The 18,281-nt window shown below is 38.7% G+C and overlaps 1 protein-coding gene across 1 annotated transcript; it reads left to right on the top strand.

Annotated features, from left to right (window-relative positions):
- The first annotated feature begins 1,385 nt into the window (after window positions 1-1,385).
- On the top strand, window positions 1,386-9,136 carry LOC122639804 (BTB/POZ domain-containing protein At2g13690). Its single transcript, XM_043832787.1, has 2 exons — window positions 1,386-2,235; window positions 7,936-9,136. Exons 1-2 carry the CDS (start codon window positions 1,483-1,485, stop codon window positions 8,869-8,871), a joined length of 1,689 nt encoding a protein of 562 aa, XP_043688722.1. The 5' UTR covers window positions 1,386-1,482; the 3' UTR covers window positions 8,872-9,136.
- The last annotated feature ends 9,145 nt before the right edge of the window (window positions 9,137-18,281 follow it).

Raw genomic sequence — 18,281 nt, 5'->3', positions numbered from 1 at the left:
ATCTCTACTTGGTCTTATGGCCTCTACACAAGCATCAGGGCTAATGGGGGAGCATGCCTAGGTATCTACACAAGGGCAAAGGTGTCATTTCACGGTGCCATGTGAGAGGGCATAGAAAACACCACCAAGTAGAGATCTTTTTCTCTTAAAAAAAAGTGTAACCATTCACTAGCATACCTATGTCAGTAAAAAATACCTACGCACAATTCCCTCTGGTTTATAAGGGGACAAGGAGATCATTACAAATAAACATGTTGAATCCATTACACTATTATACCAAGGTTTTAAATTGTGGAATCGGAGACGGAATCGGACATTGACGATTTCAATCTAGATTGGATTGGAATCGGCCTTCAAGAACCCTAGAATTGGTCCAAAGATCCAAAAACAGGGACATTTCTAGGGCTTGAGTGTGAATCAGCCATGTCGTACCAGTCTTGGTATTGGACGCATTTACCCTTGTTTTTTTAATTATAAAAAATTAGTTTTTATTACCTTTTTATCCTTGGGCATACAAGTGAATCAATACCGATCTGATCCAGCCAATATCCATTGATCCGAACTGAGATTATGAACCAAAGCTGGACCCCACCTCTCTCTCTCTCTCTTTCCTTTCATCAGTTTGGTTCAGGCTGCATTATGCATGAACTGAAACCGAATAGTTTTAAAAACCTTGAACCAAAATCAAGCCATTTTGGTTCAATATTATTTGGTTCTATGCCTTTCATCAGTTTGGTTCGAGCTTCATTATGCATGAACTGAAACCGAATAGTTTTAAAAACCTAGAACCAAAATCAAGCCATTTTGATTCAATGTTATTTGGTTCTATGTATTCGTTTTAATTTAAATCGATGGCTTTACCTGTAAAATCGAAACTGAACCGAATTTCATTCCATTTTTTTCAAAAAACCAAAGCCGAACCTATTGTTGGTTCGATTTTAAACTGGTGGTTTTGATCCGGATTTTGGTTCGGTTATAAATCGACAAAAGACAGAGGAGCCGCGCCCCACCCACCAGGCCACCACTTACGCAGCTACATTTACAGTCTACAGCGCAAGTTAGCAGCTTCGCTAATAACTGAATCAGATGGGGAAAGAATGAAAGATACAGGATCCAACAAGTAGGCAATGGGCTTATCATCTCAACTGTGAGTGAGACTGTGCTTCCAGCCCTCCACCCGGCCTGCAATTTTATTTTTGCAACTGCATCTGGATTCCACTACTAATACTCAGGAATCTCCTCTCAATCTCACAAAATTAAAATCAGATTCGTTTTATCTTTTCCTTCGCTCAGCCGAGCATAACTGAAGAAGAATCCATAACCCCCGACAATTAACAAAAACCTATAAGACAAGCAAACTCTTCCGTCCTTATTTCCCAGTCTTACGTCTCTGTTCGATGCGTCTACAAGTTCAAGCCCTAGTTCCTCCCTTGGCTACTCCATCTCCACAATAATTAACAGAATAAACGAGAGAGTTCATCAATGGGAGACTCCGGCCACCGGAGGAATGCCCAAGGTCAGTCTCGCCGTGAGCGTGAAGGCCGTGGGTTCCGCGGGAGTTGGTGTTGTTCCTTCGGCATTTCTTCCGACGGCCCCGAAAACCTGAGCGCCTCTCACCCCAAAACCCCTCAGAAATCTGATGTCCTATCCAAATCTGGTGGTGGGTCATTCCCTAGTTCTCCTCAGAGCAGCAATAGAACTGGGTTGGGCTTGGTTGGCCGCATCGACCCTCGTCGTATCTTGTCTCCTGGAAGGGTTTCTCCCATCGACTCCGACACTGCCATCCACACTTGCAATGTTGCCGATGTGGGTGCTCAGTTGGGATCCCCAGATAAATTGACGATTCCCAAGGGAGCTGGAGCTGGAGCTTCATCTGTCGCTCTCCCTGCCTCCTCCTTTTCGTCCTTTGCTCTGAACAATCATGTGGCCAAGGATCAAGGGAGTTGCTGTGGGGCGTTCGATGTGAGGTTGAGCTTGAAAGGTAAGAATGGGGGTTGTCTGATTTTGGAGTTGGATTCGGAGGTGCTGTCCGCGAACAGCTCAGTCTTTGCGGAGTTGATCTCAGATTCTCGAAAGGGTTCCGGAGGGAGTTCCGCTGCCAATCTCTGTAGGATCGAAGTGCCTGATGTTGCAAATCTCGGAATATTTCAGCAGACCATTGAGCTTATGTTTGAGGAAGATATCACCAGGCGACTTATCAAGGTCGGAGTCTCCCGTTCTATTGATATACTGGAGGTGAGCCTCTTCTAACTTCTTTGTTCATTTGTTTATTTTCCTCTTGGGTTCTGTAGAACTGTAACTCTGCATGGAGGTACTGCTCATTTCGATTCTGTAGCACCGTTTTCAATTTATCTGTTTAAAATCCATAAGAAAATTTATAGAAATGGATAAGGAGGTTAATTTATTGAGTTGAATGAGCTAGGCCGCTGACTCCACATCATAGAAATGATAGTAATGGTCTAACCGACCTTAGCATTTACTCACACTAGTGAATTTTTAACTACCAACTACAGCTAAGGAAAACCATATCCTGCTTCAACACTTGCCTACACAAGTGCGAGGACAACAATCCCAATTGGTGTATTTCAACCGCAACAACGACTCAGGAACACCGTCTTGCTTCAACCTTTGACGACGCAAAGGCAAGGACTACAATCTCAACCCTAGACAATTCACAACTTTCTAGGTTTACAATTAAAGATCAAAATAATCAAATCCCCTCCCTTGCAAACATGGTCTAGGTTTTTTCAACAATTACAAAACTCTGGAACAAATAAAATAGGGATTTGCGGTGCAAATTACCTCAACTTATGTAATCCAATTGGTAAATGCTTCCCCGATGCATAGAAATCAACATGAGTGTGCTCCAAACTTCAATGTATATAGATATAACCACGGCAACATCAACTTCTCTCAGAATTTCAGATTCTCAACCCAATAGCATATATGGCAGCAACAGTGTTCTCAGATTTAACACATGGGCAACATCAATACTCTGCTACGGCAGATTATAAGAATTGCAGTGAAAACTTCTTTCAAACTCTTTGATTTTCAGTGAATGGTAGCAGCAACTAGATTCAAATCATGGCAGCAGCACAGCATCAAAGTGTTGCAACAATAAATGAATGAACAGCATCTCTCAGGTTCTATTTGTGTCTCAAATTCTCTTCTTCTCACACTCCTATGAAAGCAACATAGATATCAGATTTTGTTTCAGCAAAACACCATTGCAGTAGCAGCTCAACCTCTTCTTCTTTCATCAATCTTAAAATCTGGGTAGGAGCATTGGCTTGCTTCCTTTAATCAATGTTCTTCGAAACACCTTGGCAACAACCCGGATATCTCTCAGCTCCTTCTCAGATGATCTGCTCCTCAATTCCTTAAACGCTCACGATTCTGCTGTCCCACAAAAACCCTCTCTCTTTTCAATATTTTAACATTGCAGCTGGCAGTCCCTTTTTTTCCCTCACAAATCTGCTGCAATGGGAGGAGATACAATGTTCTGCCCAGGCTCTCTCTTTTTTCTCCTTCGTTTTATAGATCTGCAGCGAATGGAGAGATCATTATGTTCTGCCGTGTTCCCCTTTTTTATATAGTATAGGTCGGCAGCCAAGCTTGTGCGTGAGGGAAAAAAAACTTGAGTTTCCTCTTTTTTTCCTTTTTTTTTTTCAATCTTGGGTTGCAAGCATTCCTTTTGTGGAAAAAAGGAACTTGCTATCCGTGACAGAAGGAAACCTACTTTAGCTACAAAGATTCCTTATTAGACTCATCTTGTTTCCAATTGCTGCTATCTTTCTCTTGGATATTCATATAGAGAGGCCATCAATTGAATACAATTTCAGTCTACCAAATGTTTCACTCCTATTCAACTTACCTTGCCACAGCTGTCTGAGTCCATGTTGGAATATAAAACGTGACCTCTCTTGGAGTGCCCACCTTGCTTAAAAATTATTTAAACAGTCCTCTCTCTATTAGTGCTTGATGACTTCATGTACATAAGCAAAGTGCTTGCTGAAATGTAAATTGATCAACCCGAGCTTGTAAAAGAGAATCCTAATTAGATTAGGACTGAACATGCTGTCCAATAGACTAAACCCTTCTATTATCCACTTCTTCATGCTGCTGTACTGTATCAAAGACCAAAACCAGCTGATTCATCATTTTATAATGCTTAAATTGCTGTCCAACAATTTATTTATGTATATACTTGAATAGTAGCTTTGCTGGCCACACATGAGGACTTGAGATGATGATATCACTGATTCACTGTCCACTCATGTATATACTTGCTGATGTAATGCTCAAATATATGCTATATAGCTGCTGAAATGTTAATTTAAAGGCCATAAACTTGGTTTATCTCCTTTAACTCCAACTTGTTTGAAATACCTGGAATGCCACTTCCTCTTTTTATTTTTTGTGATGCTGCCACATCACCATATCCTGCTGACTTCATGTTCCACTTGGCTGAAATCACAAAGCTGTCGAGATTGGTTCATGCTTGAGCCAAGTAACTCCACAAGTCCTCACAATGCGGCTGAACCAAAGAATAGATCGAGTCATAAAAACTGATCCATAAATCCGTGAGCCAATATAAATCATAGACCGAGTCATTGAAGCATCACTGTCTTGACACTGGTGTTGACATCAATTCCAACACATACAAAAACTGTTCATATCATGTCTGTCACTACCAGTGCTGCCACATAATATCTGATACTCTACAACCATGTACACTACTGCAAAACACCATCATATGCTGCCACACCTGTCCAGAGGCTGCCAAATCACTGACGCATGTGTACCACCACTATCACTGCTCTGTCACATCTGTCACTGTACTGTATCTGTACTCTGTACTGCCATCTGTATGCTGACTGTCCGCCATATATCTGCTACACTGCATTACTGTCCAGCACTGTGTAATCAACTATTATGTGCAAGTCTTTTTGACTGTATTGATCACATTGTGTGAGTGTGTTGATCCTGACTGTGTTGATAACCATGACAACACCAACAGCCATATCCCCAACATAACCTATCTACCAAAATTATTTCCACTATTTTCATACAGAAAATGGAGTCTTAAAATTCAATCTATTCAGCTCAAAGGGAGCCTAAACTAATTTCCAATTTGGCATAGGCTTCATTAAGACAAAGAAGATACCTTTGGGGGGGGGGGGGAGAGGAGTTACAATATAGGTTCACTTCTATGAGCTATAAAGAAAAGATTAAGGAGTTGTCATAAAATATTAAAAAAAATAAAGAAATCCAAGTTTATGTTCATTGCTTCCTTTCTTATTTTATACTTTCATATTGATGAATTATCTACAATAGTTCATTACTTCTTTTCTTAGGCACTTGGGATGTCATTTAACCCCTTGTTTGATGGGTAGGTGAGGCACGATTTAATCACTGAAAAATCAAGAAACCACAAGCAGTTGATCTTCTACATGAAAAATGGTTTTGGAATCAAACAATGTAGTGACATTTATTAGCCATTGCACTAAAGTGCAACAGTAGGAGGTGTAGGACTTGGCAGCATATATGGAATAGGAATACTTTCCAAATTTTGCTGGAAGTAAACCAAATACAGGCAGAGAGGTCTATATTGTTAATTGATAAAACAACTCCAAAATTTATTAAAGTAATCATGCAGCAGTCAAAAGTTCATAAATAATTCTCTAGCTTTACCAAAGAAGTTATAGCTACAGTGGACATGGCCTCAGTTTTTCCTTTCCTGGAGATTTTTTTTTTGTGGGGGGGGGGGGGTGAGTGTGTGAGCTGGAATGGTAAAACCTTTATAGGTGATAAAGTCCAGAACTTGGATGGAAGCCGGAATTCATCTACTAACTGTTGTCCAACTTGCTATGATGTATGGGGCGGAGGGCAGTTAAGAAGTGCCATATAGTGAAGTTATGTGTTGTAGAGATGAGGATGTTCAGATGGATGTGTTGCAAAACTAGGAAGGATAAAGTGAGGAACGAACATATTAGAGCTGATGTGGGAGTTGTCCCGATTAACAACAAGCTCCGAGAATATCGTTTGATGTGGTTTGGCCATGTGCAACGGAGACCTGAGGACACCCTAGTAAGGAGGAGTGATCTGATTCCGATTGAAGGAGCTAAAAGAGCTAGGGGCAGGCCTAAAATGACCATAGTGAGGTTGTGAAGAATGACATGCATAGTCTGGGTCTTGTGCCAATTATGACCTCAGATAGAGTCTATTGGAGGGCAAGGATCCACATTGTCGATATCATGTAGCTGAGATTTTCTTGATTTTCTGTGCTATCCTCTTTCCTCTTACTTTCAGTTTTCATTTTCCATTTCCCACTTTTCTTATCTCATTTCTTCATTTTTATTCTTCATTCCTCGTGCCTTCCTTTCCCTTTGTGAGGACCTCAGTTTTCCCTACTTTGTTTTGAAAGGATCCATGTAGCCGACCCCATTTAGTTGGGATAAGGTTGAGTTGTTGTTGCTGTTGTTGTAACAACAGGTGTACTCCTACATAAGGCCTGCTAATAATGTACAACTTTCCTCTTTCAGGAAAATAGAAGTGTTTGATTCTCTCTCTCACAGACTCATACCACAGGGTGGGACAGGGCTTGAAGTTTCCATCTATAACCTACTCTACGAACCATGAAAATCAACAGAGTTACAGATTTGAGTGGCTGACATTACCCTTGCAAGTCAATGCCATCATGCTGCAAATTATTGAAGCAATTAGTCACCAGTATCATAGCTTTGGTTTGGGGAAACAACAGCTGTGAAAATCAACCCATCCTGTGAAGCATAACAATAATCATGAGTAAGTGTAACCCTGTGGAAAGAAACCTCTTCTGCTGCCAACACGCCATAGGGAGTAGCAATATTTGCACTATACTAGAGAGATCCAAAGACTAAGCAGAAGGCGATGAGAGTTGGACATATTCTAGCTCTGATGGTTTAACTATCACTTAAGAAAAAATACCATTAATTGAAAGTGGTAACTGTTCCTCCTCATTACAGTGCCTGGTAGTCAAATGACTTCCATAAAAGTTCTTCAATGCAGCAATGAACTCAACAATATAGAACGTGTGCAATCATATGCACCAATTGATATTTTCACCCATGTATTCTAAGTTTCTTACAAACAAGTCAAACCTACTCTACAGTCCATTCCTTTCTTCTTGAATGCATCACTTATTTGCGATTTTGTAAGTTGTTTTGCATAATCGTGCATCATATTGACCTCATGTATGATCACCTTTTAAGGCATTGTGCTTGGAAATTTAAGATGAAGAGAGAGGTGGGATGTTTTCCTAACAAGTTTGGTAGAGAGAGAGAGAGTAGTTTCTTAACTTTCTCCTAGGCTGTGTTTGGAAGCCAAGAAAAATAAATAAAAAATTCAAAAAAAATTTGAATTTGAGGAGAGAGATAGACACATAAATCAATCATTGTGTCATCATAGTTTTTGTCTTATTATATTGTTTCTTAACTTTTCTTTTCTTTTTTGGTTTCCAAACGTAGCCTTAGAGAGTAGTTTCATAACTTTTTCCTTAAGTTTCCTAGATAGACTTTGCTTTCCTGAAACTGAAAACTCCAAAAATGTAGTAACCAATTAGAATTTTCTGTTCAAATCTTTTAATGTTTTAAAAGCAGGAAAGAAAGAAAGTAAATGGTTTGACCTTGCGGGCTTGGGAGTAAACTAACTACTTTTTTCTATTAGGGTGCATAGATTTCCACTTCGTTACAGGAGCCTGATATTTAGGATTTCAGAATTCATCTTTTGCACTTTATATTCCTTAAATTATTTTAATTTCTTTTCGAGGCATGGCCTGATTAATTTGATTCTTTTCTAGTGAATTGTATTAATGGAATTTTTGTAGTTCTTATTTTCTATAGATAGTTTGAAGCATTGGTGACTCATAAGCTCCCTTCTCTTCTAACTCATTAGGTGTCGGTGGGTATCATCTTTACCAAAGGGGTATTCTCTTGTTTGAAATATCTTGAAGCTGTTCCTTGGACTGAGCATGAAGAGGAGAAGCTGAAGAAAGTTTTTGCCAGATTTACATTTGATGATGCAACAGCTAGAAATGTGCTGGCGAGGCTCTATTCGCCACATGTAAACAACACCCAGCAACATTTGGCCATGCAGCTGGTTTGGTCAATCACCAGAGGTGCCAATGCTAATGCTAGGAGGGATCTCAAGTTCTTGGTCAAGGGTCTGCTATCGAAGAGCTCAGTCTATGACAAGGAGACTGTTAGTCTTGACAAGGAGGATATCTATGTTGTTTGTCAGTCATGTCTGGGTTCATTGCTCGGTGTCTTTGAGGAGGCCTGTAACTCTGTTACTGAGGAGAGATTAACAGAAAAAGATATGGATAGGCCATTAATCGAGCGGATGTCAAGGCAAGTTGACAACATCAATTGGCTTCTAGAGATACTACTGGATCGGCAAATGGCTGAAGATTTTGTCACTACATGGGCGGACCAAATACAGTTGGTGACGATGCATGAAAAGGCATCTCCAATGGTCAGGTATGAGCTCAGTCGGATTTCAGCTTGCATATTCATTGCATTGGGAAGAGGGAAATTGCATTGCCGGTCTGAGGTAAGGTGTAGGGTTCTTCAGGTATGGTTTGGGCCGATGCTGGTGGACTTTGGTTGGTTGCGGAGGTGCAGGAAGGGGCTTGATGTGAATGAGTTGGAGGAAGCCATGGGTCATGCGCTTCTGACCCTCCCCTTGAAGCAGCAACACTCTCTGTTCATGGAATGGCTTCGCTGTTTTTCTAGTCATGGCACAGAGTGTCCCAATCTCAGCATAGCATTTCAAATCTGGTGGCGCAGGTCGTTGGGGGCCCCTGAAACTCGAACCATTAAATCACGGTAGCCATTTCTGCTTACCTGTCGTGTTTAGACTCTGGTGTATGTGTATGTTGTAGCTTAAGGGTGTCTAGAATGGATGGAAATCAATAATGCAGATGAACTGTGTAGAGTGCTTCAGGGCCTAAAAGCAATCCAGAGCTGAATCAATATATCAATTTCTTTTGCTACTTAAGCTTAAGCAGGTGGAAGTTAATGATGCAGATCAACTACGTAGAGTGCTTCATTGTCTAAAGAACTATCAATTCATGTATCAATTGCCTCTGCAACTTGACACCTAGGCTTGTGACTTTTTGAGCTGCTCTGAATGGGGTAATAATGTCACCAAGGTGGATGACCTATACATAATTGATGTTCTGCAAATGCGTTCTTGATGATGCATTTTACCCTTTATTCAACTAGAAATTTGTGTTTTTAGGTCCTTGGTTTGCTCACAGCCCTATAAGATATGAAAATGCCAGTCATCACTGTCCAATCAATTGTGAGATTAAATACTGAAATAAACTCCATAACCGATTTATTATTACGATCAGGGTGTTCCTCAATGATTCTTTGTGTTTTATTTTGCCTAGTGGGAATCGGACTGAAACTCTGCACATGCTCTTGGAAGATGAGGCCTACTAGGTGTCTTGTTTGCTGCCCTAAAACCAGTCACCAGACCCTTCATACCAAAGTATTATTACAAGAACAATAAGATGGGCTCACAGAATACAACAGTGATTGTTCCTGATGGACAAGTTTATGGTTATGGAAGGCCGTATCGGTCTCTCGTGATATGTCCATATTGGTCTGGTATTATATCATATAAGTCCAGGATTGGATGGATTTTAAATTAAAAAAAAGGAAAATTTATGTTTATCACCTCTGTGATTTCAAACAATTACGTTTATCACCCTTGAAATTTTGTCTATTTCATAAACCTCTCTTGTATTTTGAAAGATTCTTACAAGCGTACCCCTGAGAACAGTTAAGTGATGATGTCATTGCCCAAATATTTAACTAAATGTCTGTAATACCTTTAATGAAGGTGTTTTTACATATTTACCCCCATTTGTCTGAAACACCATCGTCTCAAAAGGAAAAGCCGCCGCCGACACATCCTCTGCAAAACCCCCTTTATCCCAATCCACCACCCCACCGCACGCTAGCACCATTTCACAGAAGAAGAAAACAAAGATGATAACCATTTTCAGAGCCCACAAAACTTGGGGCTAGTGGTGGTCGTCAGGGAACAGGGAATTAGATCACCGCAACGTAGGAGTCCTTTGGTGGAACAACATTGGTTTAGAGGTCGAATCAAGTTGAAACTCTGTGACGCGAGGGCTGATGATGAGCCAGATGCTTAAGGAGACAGCTCCCATGATGATGATTACTGCGATGATTGTGATTGCCAAGATGCGGAGGAAGGTGTCCCGCCGTTGGTCGTTTGAGGGCAGACCTGGTTATGGGTTGTAGTATGAGCTAGGGATTGGCGGTGAAGCTGCGTATGAGTTGTAGTATGAGTCTGGGACTGGCAGTGGAGTAACATATGGGTAGGCTCTGCCACCAGAGGTGTTGGGGTAGATCGGGTGCTCTTCTGGCTTGCTATTATTGTTCTATCTTGGTTTCAGAGATGCGACCACAAAGTTGTTAATTTGATCGGTGGTGCAATAGGTTGGATTGGATATCCATCTAGGAAAAGCTTAGAAAGACCAGAATTAGACATTGAAACATTAGAGAATAACACGGTAGGGATTAGGAATACAGTTACTAGGATTTTAGGTAGAAAGACTTCAATTTCAACAATAGGTAATGAGAAAAAGCTGACTTGTGATCTTGTTGTAGGTCAAGATCGTATATCTTAATTGGAACTTATCCAAAAAAAAAGGCTTAACTAGAGCTCTAATCACTGCAACCTTGTGGCGTAGGTACTCGGCTCAACACAACTGAAATCTGAAGACTTAAGAACTCAAAAATCAAGCGTAGCACTTCCGCCAAAGCAGCAGGTAGTAGCAAAATGAAAGGTCGTCGACTCCCAACCCTTGTCGCTCTAGATAACAAGGTATGCAATGGTAACAAGGGTGGGTGAGGGGTGAGTTTATTAATAACAAATAAAAAAGGGTAAAATTGTCTTTTCAAAATAAAACTAACAAAGTTAGCACTCAATTTTTAAAATTCTAGTGGTGGTAGACGTAATTATTTGAAAACACAAGGGTGGTAGATGTAAATTTTCCTAAAAAAATGACCATGTATTGGCTGATACCATTGGTCGGTATCAGTGTCTACCGATTCGATATGTATAGACTGACCCTCTTATGGTTGCAGATGCCCATGCTTTGATTCAAAACCCCTAGCTATTGATTAATCCCTAGGAAGATCGGAGTATTGAATTCCTCCTCCCTTCGTCTAGATATTTTGGAACCCCTCCCAGCAACGAATGCCTTCCTGCTGCAAGGTGAGGCTCTGCCCTTTCTCCATGTCAAATCTTACATGAACCAATTCTTGGTATAGGTTTTGCTATATTTTATCATCTCTGTAGTACAAGCTACCTTCCCCATTCCGCTACCGATACCGCAAGGCTTTGAATGGCATGGTGCCCCTGTTGGTTCTCGATTGAGTGGACTTAGGGCATGAAGGGTTGTGGCGTTGTCGGACACTCCCAGATTGGCGAGCGGAATCCCTCTTATTCAGAACAAACTGCCCCCGATATTGATCGATTGCAGGTGCTTAGTTGTTTTTTCTTGATGGTGTTGGAAAGCCCCGATTTACAACCGCCTTACTTCTTCATTCTGACTTGTTGATGATGAGGAACCAGCTTGGAAGTTGATTATCGATACCTTGATCCTTGTTGATGAAAACTTTGATAGACTGTAACCGGTTATCGGCCAATCTGTATTGGTATCAGGTTCTAGTGATACTGATACGTATCGACTAGATACGATACCGATAATTAGAATTTAGAACACTGATTTGAATGGGGCCGAGTTTTTTTTTGGTTGAAAGAATGGGGTCGAGTTTGTTGTCATCACCATGTCGTCATCATATCATCATACAATTAATTTCATTGTATTTATGTAAACTGAATACAAAAAAAAAAAAAAAATACGTGGAGCTTGGTATTATTGAAAGTTAAAGTCTCATGCAAATGGAAATAAATAAACGAAGAAAGGCTAAGGCTATGCATTAGGATATTGATGGGAGTTTAGGCTTAGTTGTGTTTTGATTGAGCCTATCTGTAATCGCTTTCCAATTTCACCCCGACCAAAGTAATCACTGGACTACGCTTGAAATACCTGTTTCATCAAATTGAATCTTGAAACGAAAAAGATTAAGTTGTGATAAGATCACCCATAAGAGGATGAAAAATTCATCCTTCCCATACCTAAAAAGCAATGTAGAACACTACGGGTAAGAGAGAGTTTTGAAAATATCTAAAAGCGAAACATAAGAGAGACTATTTGTTTCAAAAATCATATTTAATGTAGTATAACTAGTAAAATTGAAGATCCCTTGCAATGAACCGTTGCGCCAGACACACGGGCAAAATGATTGTCGCCCCCATGAAAGGCTAAAATGTCTGCCCAATTGATGCTTTCACACGCATTCTCATTGACCTTTGGACGCAGTGGCCACGCTCTCCCCAAAGAACTCTTTTCCTAAAATTTATTTTCTTTTGTGTAAAAATCAGAAAAGACAAAAATAGGGTGGAATCCGGGCTACCTTGCCCCAGCAGGTTTGGGCATGGACTGAGCCCTAAGAACCTCGAGCTGAGCCTAGGCCCGGCTGCGTCCTTTGTTTTTTTTTTTGTTTTTTTTTTTTTAATAACGCAAATTGCATCCTTTGTTTCGAGTGGCTACATAGCAAAGTCTATATATAGACTACTTTGATCGTATAACTTCCCATGTATAATTATGCACCATTAAGGCTTATTATATTTCTATGGAAAAAAAAAAGATATTAATCATTATTGGCATTTTTAGATTTCTAAGGCATTATTTTACCACTTGGGTAATTTTTGTTTGGACTAAATATGTGAGCAAGAGATTTTAGTCTTATGGGCCATACAAGAAACCCTTTTTTGATATGTCATAGAGGTAACTCTTAGCTCAGAGTACACTAAAAGGTTTACAAAAAAATGAGAAAAAGTTGTACACAATGTCACCTCAAAAATGAAATTACAAATCTCTCTATATATCGTTGTTCATGTGAAGGGATGATATGTCATAAATGCCCCTTCTCCTATTATCATATTTCAAAAGGGATTTTGCTATTCGTCTGAAACTGCACATGGGCAGGGAAAATATGCAAAATACTACTTTCATCCATTGGAGGACATAAAATTTCACCCTACCATGATTAGCCAAAACATTTTAAATATATTTTAGAAAGAAAATAGATTTGCTAATTCCATGCGCCTGTACGTAAGGGCGGACGGTAGGGATACGCTCACAATGGAACCAACATCTTGACTAGAAGTGGGCCCTCTCTATTTATTGGAAATCTCTAGCGTGCACCCCTCAACGCATGCGAACCCTAACCACTGCCAGTCTCCAACAAATTAAATAGGACATGATATGCTTTGCTACCCAAATAAAAAATGGAAAATAGGACATGATATTTCCCAAAAATGCAGTATTTCCGCCAACTTAGGTAGAATAACAAGGAAGGAATGATATGATATTGAGCATGTAGTTCAACATACATTGCAAATCTTTTCCTGCAATTTGATTCGAGCCTGGAACAGCTCCTCGTACATGAATGTTTCACATACTGATTTGTGACAACATGTGTCATTTTGCTTTCATTGCATTTGGGAGGGCATTTGTAAAAGGAAAAAGCTAGGCACATTATCACTGTTCTTGAAGAGTCATTACACTCTATGTACGGAGAGTTGATCCAGACTCATTGGATTTCCGTCAATGTTTGGGATAAATAGAAATATGCTAGATATGATCTGTATATTGTAAGAATGTTGAATATGATGGTTTTGGATAGTCAGAAATTTATTTTATCAATTTCGATCACGAAGATCAATCCTAGAATCATATCATATACTAAACGGTTTCAAAACTAGGATCCAATCTCATTTAATAATGTAATGATTTAATTCTAATTTTTTAACTATTTTTATTTGACACAATCTATAATTTTCATTGTAATTCAAAATCTTTATACATGTAATAGTTATCAAGTATTAACTAACCTTAAATAAGTTAAAATATATTTTAAACGGTCTATGATTCCAATCAGTCCATTATCGATCTTTCGTTTTAACTGTTTTGCAAAACCTATCCCATACAATAATCGATTCCAACATCAACTTCTAAAACAGTCCCATTTAGTAACAAATCTATGATGATTCAAGATTCTGATCCCAAATTGACACCCTTACCTTTTTTACTACCATGGCCATATATTTTCAATTTCCCGTGCTAATACGTATAAATATATATATATTTTTTTGATAAATCATGCTAATATATAAAAACGAATGTTTATATAATAAGCATCAATGTCCAGTTGGACCCATTTGTTTGATTTATTTGAGAGAGGCCGGCTTAGGGTGGACCATGGTAGTCAATGGGTAACTTGGTCAATGGTGTTACCCTGTCATACGATCATAACAAGTGGCAAATAGTGGACATCATAAATGGGATTTGGATGTGCTTCTAAGATCCTTCCACGTGGCGTGGCTTGGCTTGGCAAATTCGATAGAGCAGAGATCCAATATACAATTCCACATACAGCTATTAGGACTGACGTGGAAAGAAAAGAATTTCATTGTAACGAACCAAAACCCTGTCCCATCTAACTTTTGGTATGTACCTCCGATAACAACTTTATTCTATGTCACATAACTAGAAATGACTTATGGAGCCGACCCCAAACGATCCAGATCTAATGCATCGATTTTCACTTGGACAAGTCAAACAGTTGGCTTATGATTTTTGGTGACTCGCGACATACCCAGTTGGAACTCAACTGCAATTTAGATTATAGGGTAAGAAACTGAGAATCTTCTTATGGGGGACCATTTTACTAACGGACTAACCGGTAGTTAGCCGTCGACGGACGTAACACGTGACCCAAAACCATGTCATGCCCTACCATGCATCATGCATGTTTAGTTTTGTAGCATTGGCATTGATGTCTTTTCCACATACACATGCATATATCCATGGAAGGATGCATGACGCCATGACTGGGAGGATGACGGGAATGTTTATCCAGGTTAGGGTTTTCTATGTTCAGTGGCTTTCGATGACGTCACCTAAAACAGGAAAAAGTTTTCTACAATTACAGTAATAGTCTATCTTAATTACTTTAATGCTTTTTCCTATTATTTTTCTTGATAAAAGACAAAAACTAAAAGACACCATGGCCTCTGCGCCGGTACATAAGGATGCAAAATGATCGCACTACCTCCTTGTAAAAAGTTGAAATTCCACCTTTGTTGATGTTTCTGCACATGCTCAAAAGAATTCTTTCTATGTTTTTTTGAAGAAAAAAAATTATGGGCTATAGAGTATGGTACACAAGCTTCTCCATGCCTGTCTCTCTCTTCCTCATATGGAATGACCTTGCTTCTCTTCAATGTATGATTTTGTTTTATTGTATGTTATTGGTATGCTCATCTGTGTTGCTTAATCCGAGAACCCTCTTCTGTTTTTTACAAATCAGTTGTCAAAATATATTTCTAATTATACAAGAGGAAAAAGATTCTTTGAGTCATAGGATACGTTAGCACATTTGTATCTATCTTTCTCCTCCTCATATGAAATGACTTCATTGTCCTTCAATGTATGATACCATTTTATTGCACCTTATTGGTGTGGTATCCTATGCCACTTGCTCAATAACTCTCTCACTCTACAAATTCATAAAACAAATTACCACATTACACTGGGTTTACTAGTTTGAACCATCTTTAGTTAATCTTCCCATTTAGAATTCTAATCATGCACATTGATTCCTTTTCAATCTTTTTACAAATTACCAAAGATTTTCTGAGTCGCAAGGGAAAGGCTCTCTCTCTCTCTCTCTCTCATTCGAATGTGAAATAATTTCGCTATCCTTCTATAGATGAAATCTTTCCAATAGACTTTATTAGTGCACTCCCCTATGCCACTTGTTTATATAATCTTCTCCTTAAACTTATTAAAAATTAGAGGTAGGGAAAACTACGTTCATAACCTTTCTTAAAAATTGTGACTAAAACTGTTTTTTGTGCACTTACATAAAATCTATTGGTTTATCACCCACACAGTGAATCTCAAACATTTATTCTTTTTGATTGCATATGTTGCATACATAATAGGAATGCTACATGCGAAGCACGTGCTATAAATTGTATAAATGGAAAAGGAATGTGGGTATAACTTAATAAACCCAAGGTCTAAGTAGCACTTTATACCCTAAGGTCAATAAATTTTATTCCACTACACTGGTTGGCTCAATGAAAAAATATTTTATAGGTAATAATTCAAAAAAGTAAAAAGAAGTTGCAAATTCTTAAGAAATGGGTTTTTGCTAACCTCACAAAATGACCTCACACGATTACTTTATTACCTAAATATGTCTTATGGGATCTCATAGGGGTGTCAAAAGTTGGCCTTCATCTGTAGGCCCGACTTGAATAGGTTAAAGATTGAGACCGGTTAGATTGATTACTAAATGTGTTGGGTTTTAGTATCAATTGATTAATAATCTGACGTTCTTCGGTTCTTGATACTAGGTGATGGCTTGATGGTTGTCCAACTAAAATTGATTGATAATTAGCATCTTTTTTATATCAATTAACTTATTTATAGCATATTTAAAGACTGTTTATATAATTCTATTAATCAATTAGTTTGTTTAAAACCCGATTATAATTAGAGTAATCCAATTACCTTGAGTTTGTACATGGATTGATAATCGATCGATTGACCTAAAAAAAATGTTTATTCACTAACCTATGAGGCCCGATACCTAAAGGGATGGAATCTGAACAAAACCTTAAATTGGTGAGGACCAATTATTAAATTTGACTGAAATGAACTAGGCCCGACCGATTGACATATAGCACCTCATACATTAAGATTTGAGAGTAGCTTTTTTATTAACCAAAACTCTATTTAGTAATTCTATCCCCAAAAAAAATCTCTCTTTAGTAATAGGTGTTGTTGATACCATGGGGCGAGTGGTGCAAACTCACTGCAGAAGCGATAGTGACGACAGATGACCATAATATATAGGGAAATTTACGTTTATCATCCTGGGGTTTTCAAACAATTATGTTTATCACCCTTAAAATTTTGAAAATTACTTCTAAACGTCTGAATACTAACTCTGTTAAATTTATAAAGAAATAACAATTTTGCCTTTTCTTATTTTTTAAAGAAATAAAATACGAAATAAATAAAATGAAGAGGGAAGCCATAAAACCCTATAGAGCCAATTTAGATCCCCTACTGCCGAGCTGCCCAGCTCCATCTCCCTTATTTTCTATGCCACCTCCTACCAGTCTTGTCGCTATTGTTGGTTAGTTTAAGAAAGGGTTGTAATTGATGTTGAATTGCAGGATTTAATAAAATCGTTTGGGGTCATCATCAAGTAGTTAGTTTTGTGGTAAGGTTAAAGGGTCATTCCAGACTCCAGATTTCATGAGCAATATTCTCTCAAAATTAAAAAGGAAATATCAAGATTAAAACTAAGAAGTTGCAGTGAGACAGAATTCTACTACTGTATATTATTCTATAGAACAATTTGAATTTGAAAAGCTAGCATTTTCTTATTCGATTTCAAAAAGAAATCATATGGCAATACTGAGAATCGGACTAAACAATTGAATGGCCCTGGATTCATAGATTTTGATATACTGTAAGTGTAATTACCAGAAAAAAAAAAAAAAAAAAAAAGGATCTTTAACAATAAAATGAATCGGTAAATTGGTTTCGAAACGAAACTAAAAATCACCGAAGTAAGATCAAACACGAGCGTATTTTGAGGAAGAATTACTGACGCCCGCCCTTGTCGTTGCTAATTTTCTTCCCGTGCCGTTTCTTGTCCATGCTCATGGTGTTACTTACGCTTTCTAAAATCAATTTTATTTTTCAAGGTTCCTCATTTAGTTTGAATGGTGAAGGGATCTCAAGGCTTGTTCTGGCCTATTGGAAAATTCGTCGACATTGTTTCGTCTTTCATCGAGAATTATGGTGGTCGGTGGAAACCTGAAAAAGCCGTCGACAGCAATTGAAGTTCAGCCACCTTAGTAGGTTTCTGTTTTGCGGTGGCTTGATGAAGAAGATGGCGACAACCCTGTCATTTCCCTTTTGTTTAAGGGCATTGTTTCTTGTCCATGCTCATGGTGTTACCTACGCTTTCTAAAATTGATTTTATTTTTCAGCGTTCCTCATTTAGTTTGAATGGTGAAGGGATCTCAAGGCTTGTTCTGGC

This window comes from Telopea speciosissima, chromosome 1 (assembly GCF_018873765.1).
Source record: "Telopea speciosissima isolate NSW1024214 ecotype Mountain lineage chromosome 1, Tspe_v1, whole genome shotgun sequence".
In the NCBI taxonomy this organism is placed as follows: Eukaryota; Viridiplantae; Streptophyta; class Magnoliopsida; order Proteales; family Proteaceae; genus Telopea; species Telopea speciosissima.
This window is presented reverse-complemented; position numbering and strand designations above follow the sequence as displayed.

Excerpts from the sequence above, each read along its gene's own strand:
- LOC122639804 (XM_043832787.1), top strand. The coding sequence starts at position 1,483 with ATGGGAGACTCCGGCCACCGGAGGAATGCCCAAGGTCAGTCTCGCCGT. Across the intron at positions 2,236-7,935 it reads GTTCTATTGATATACTGGAG|GTGTCGGTGGGTATCATCTT; the intron begins GTGAGCCTCTTC and ends CTAACTCATTAG.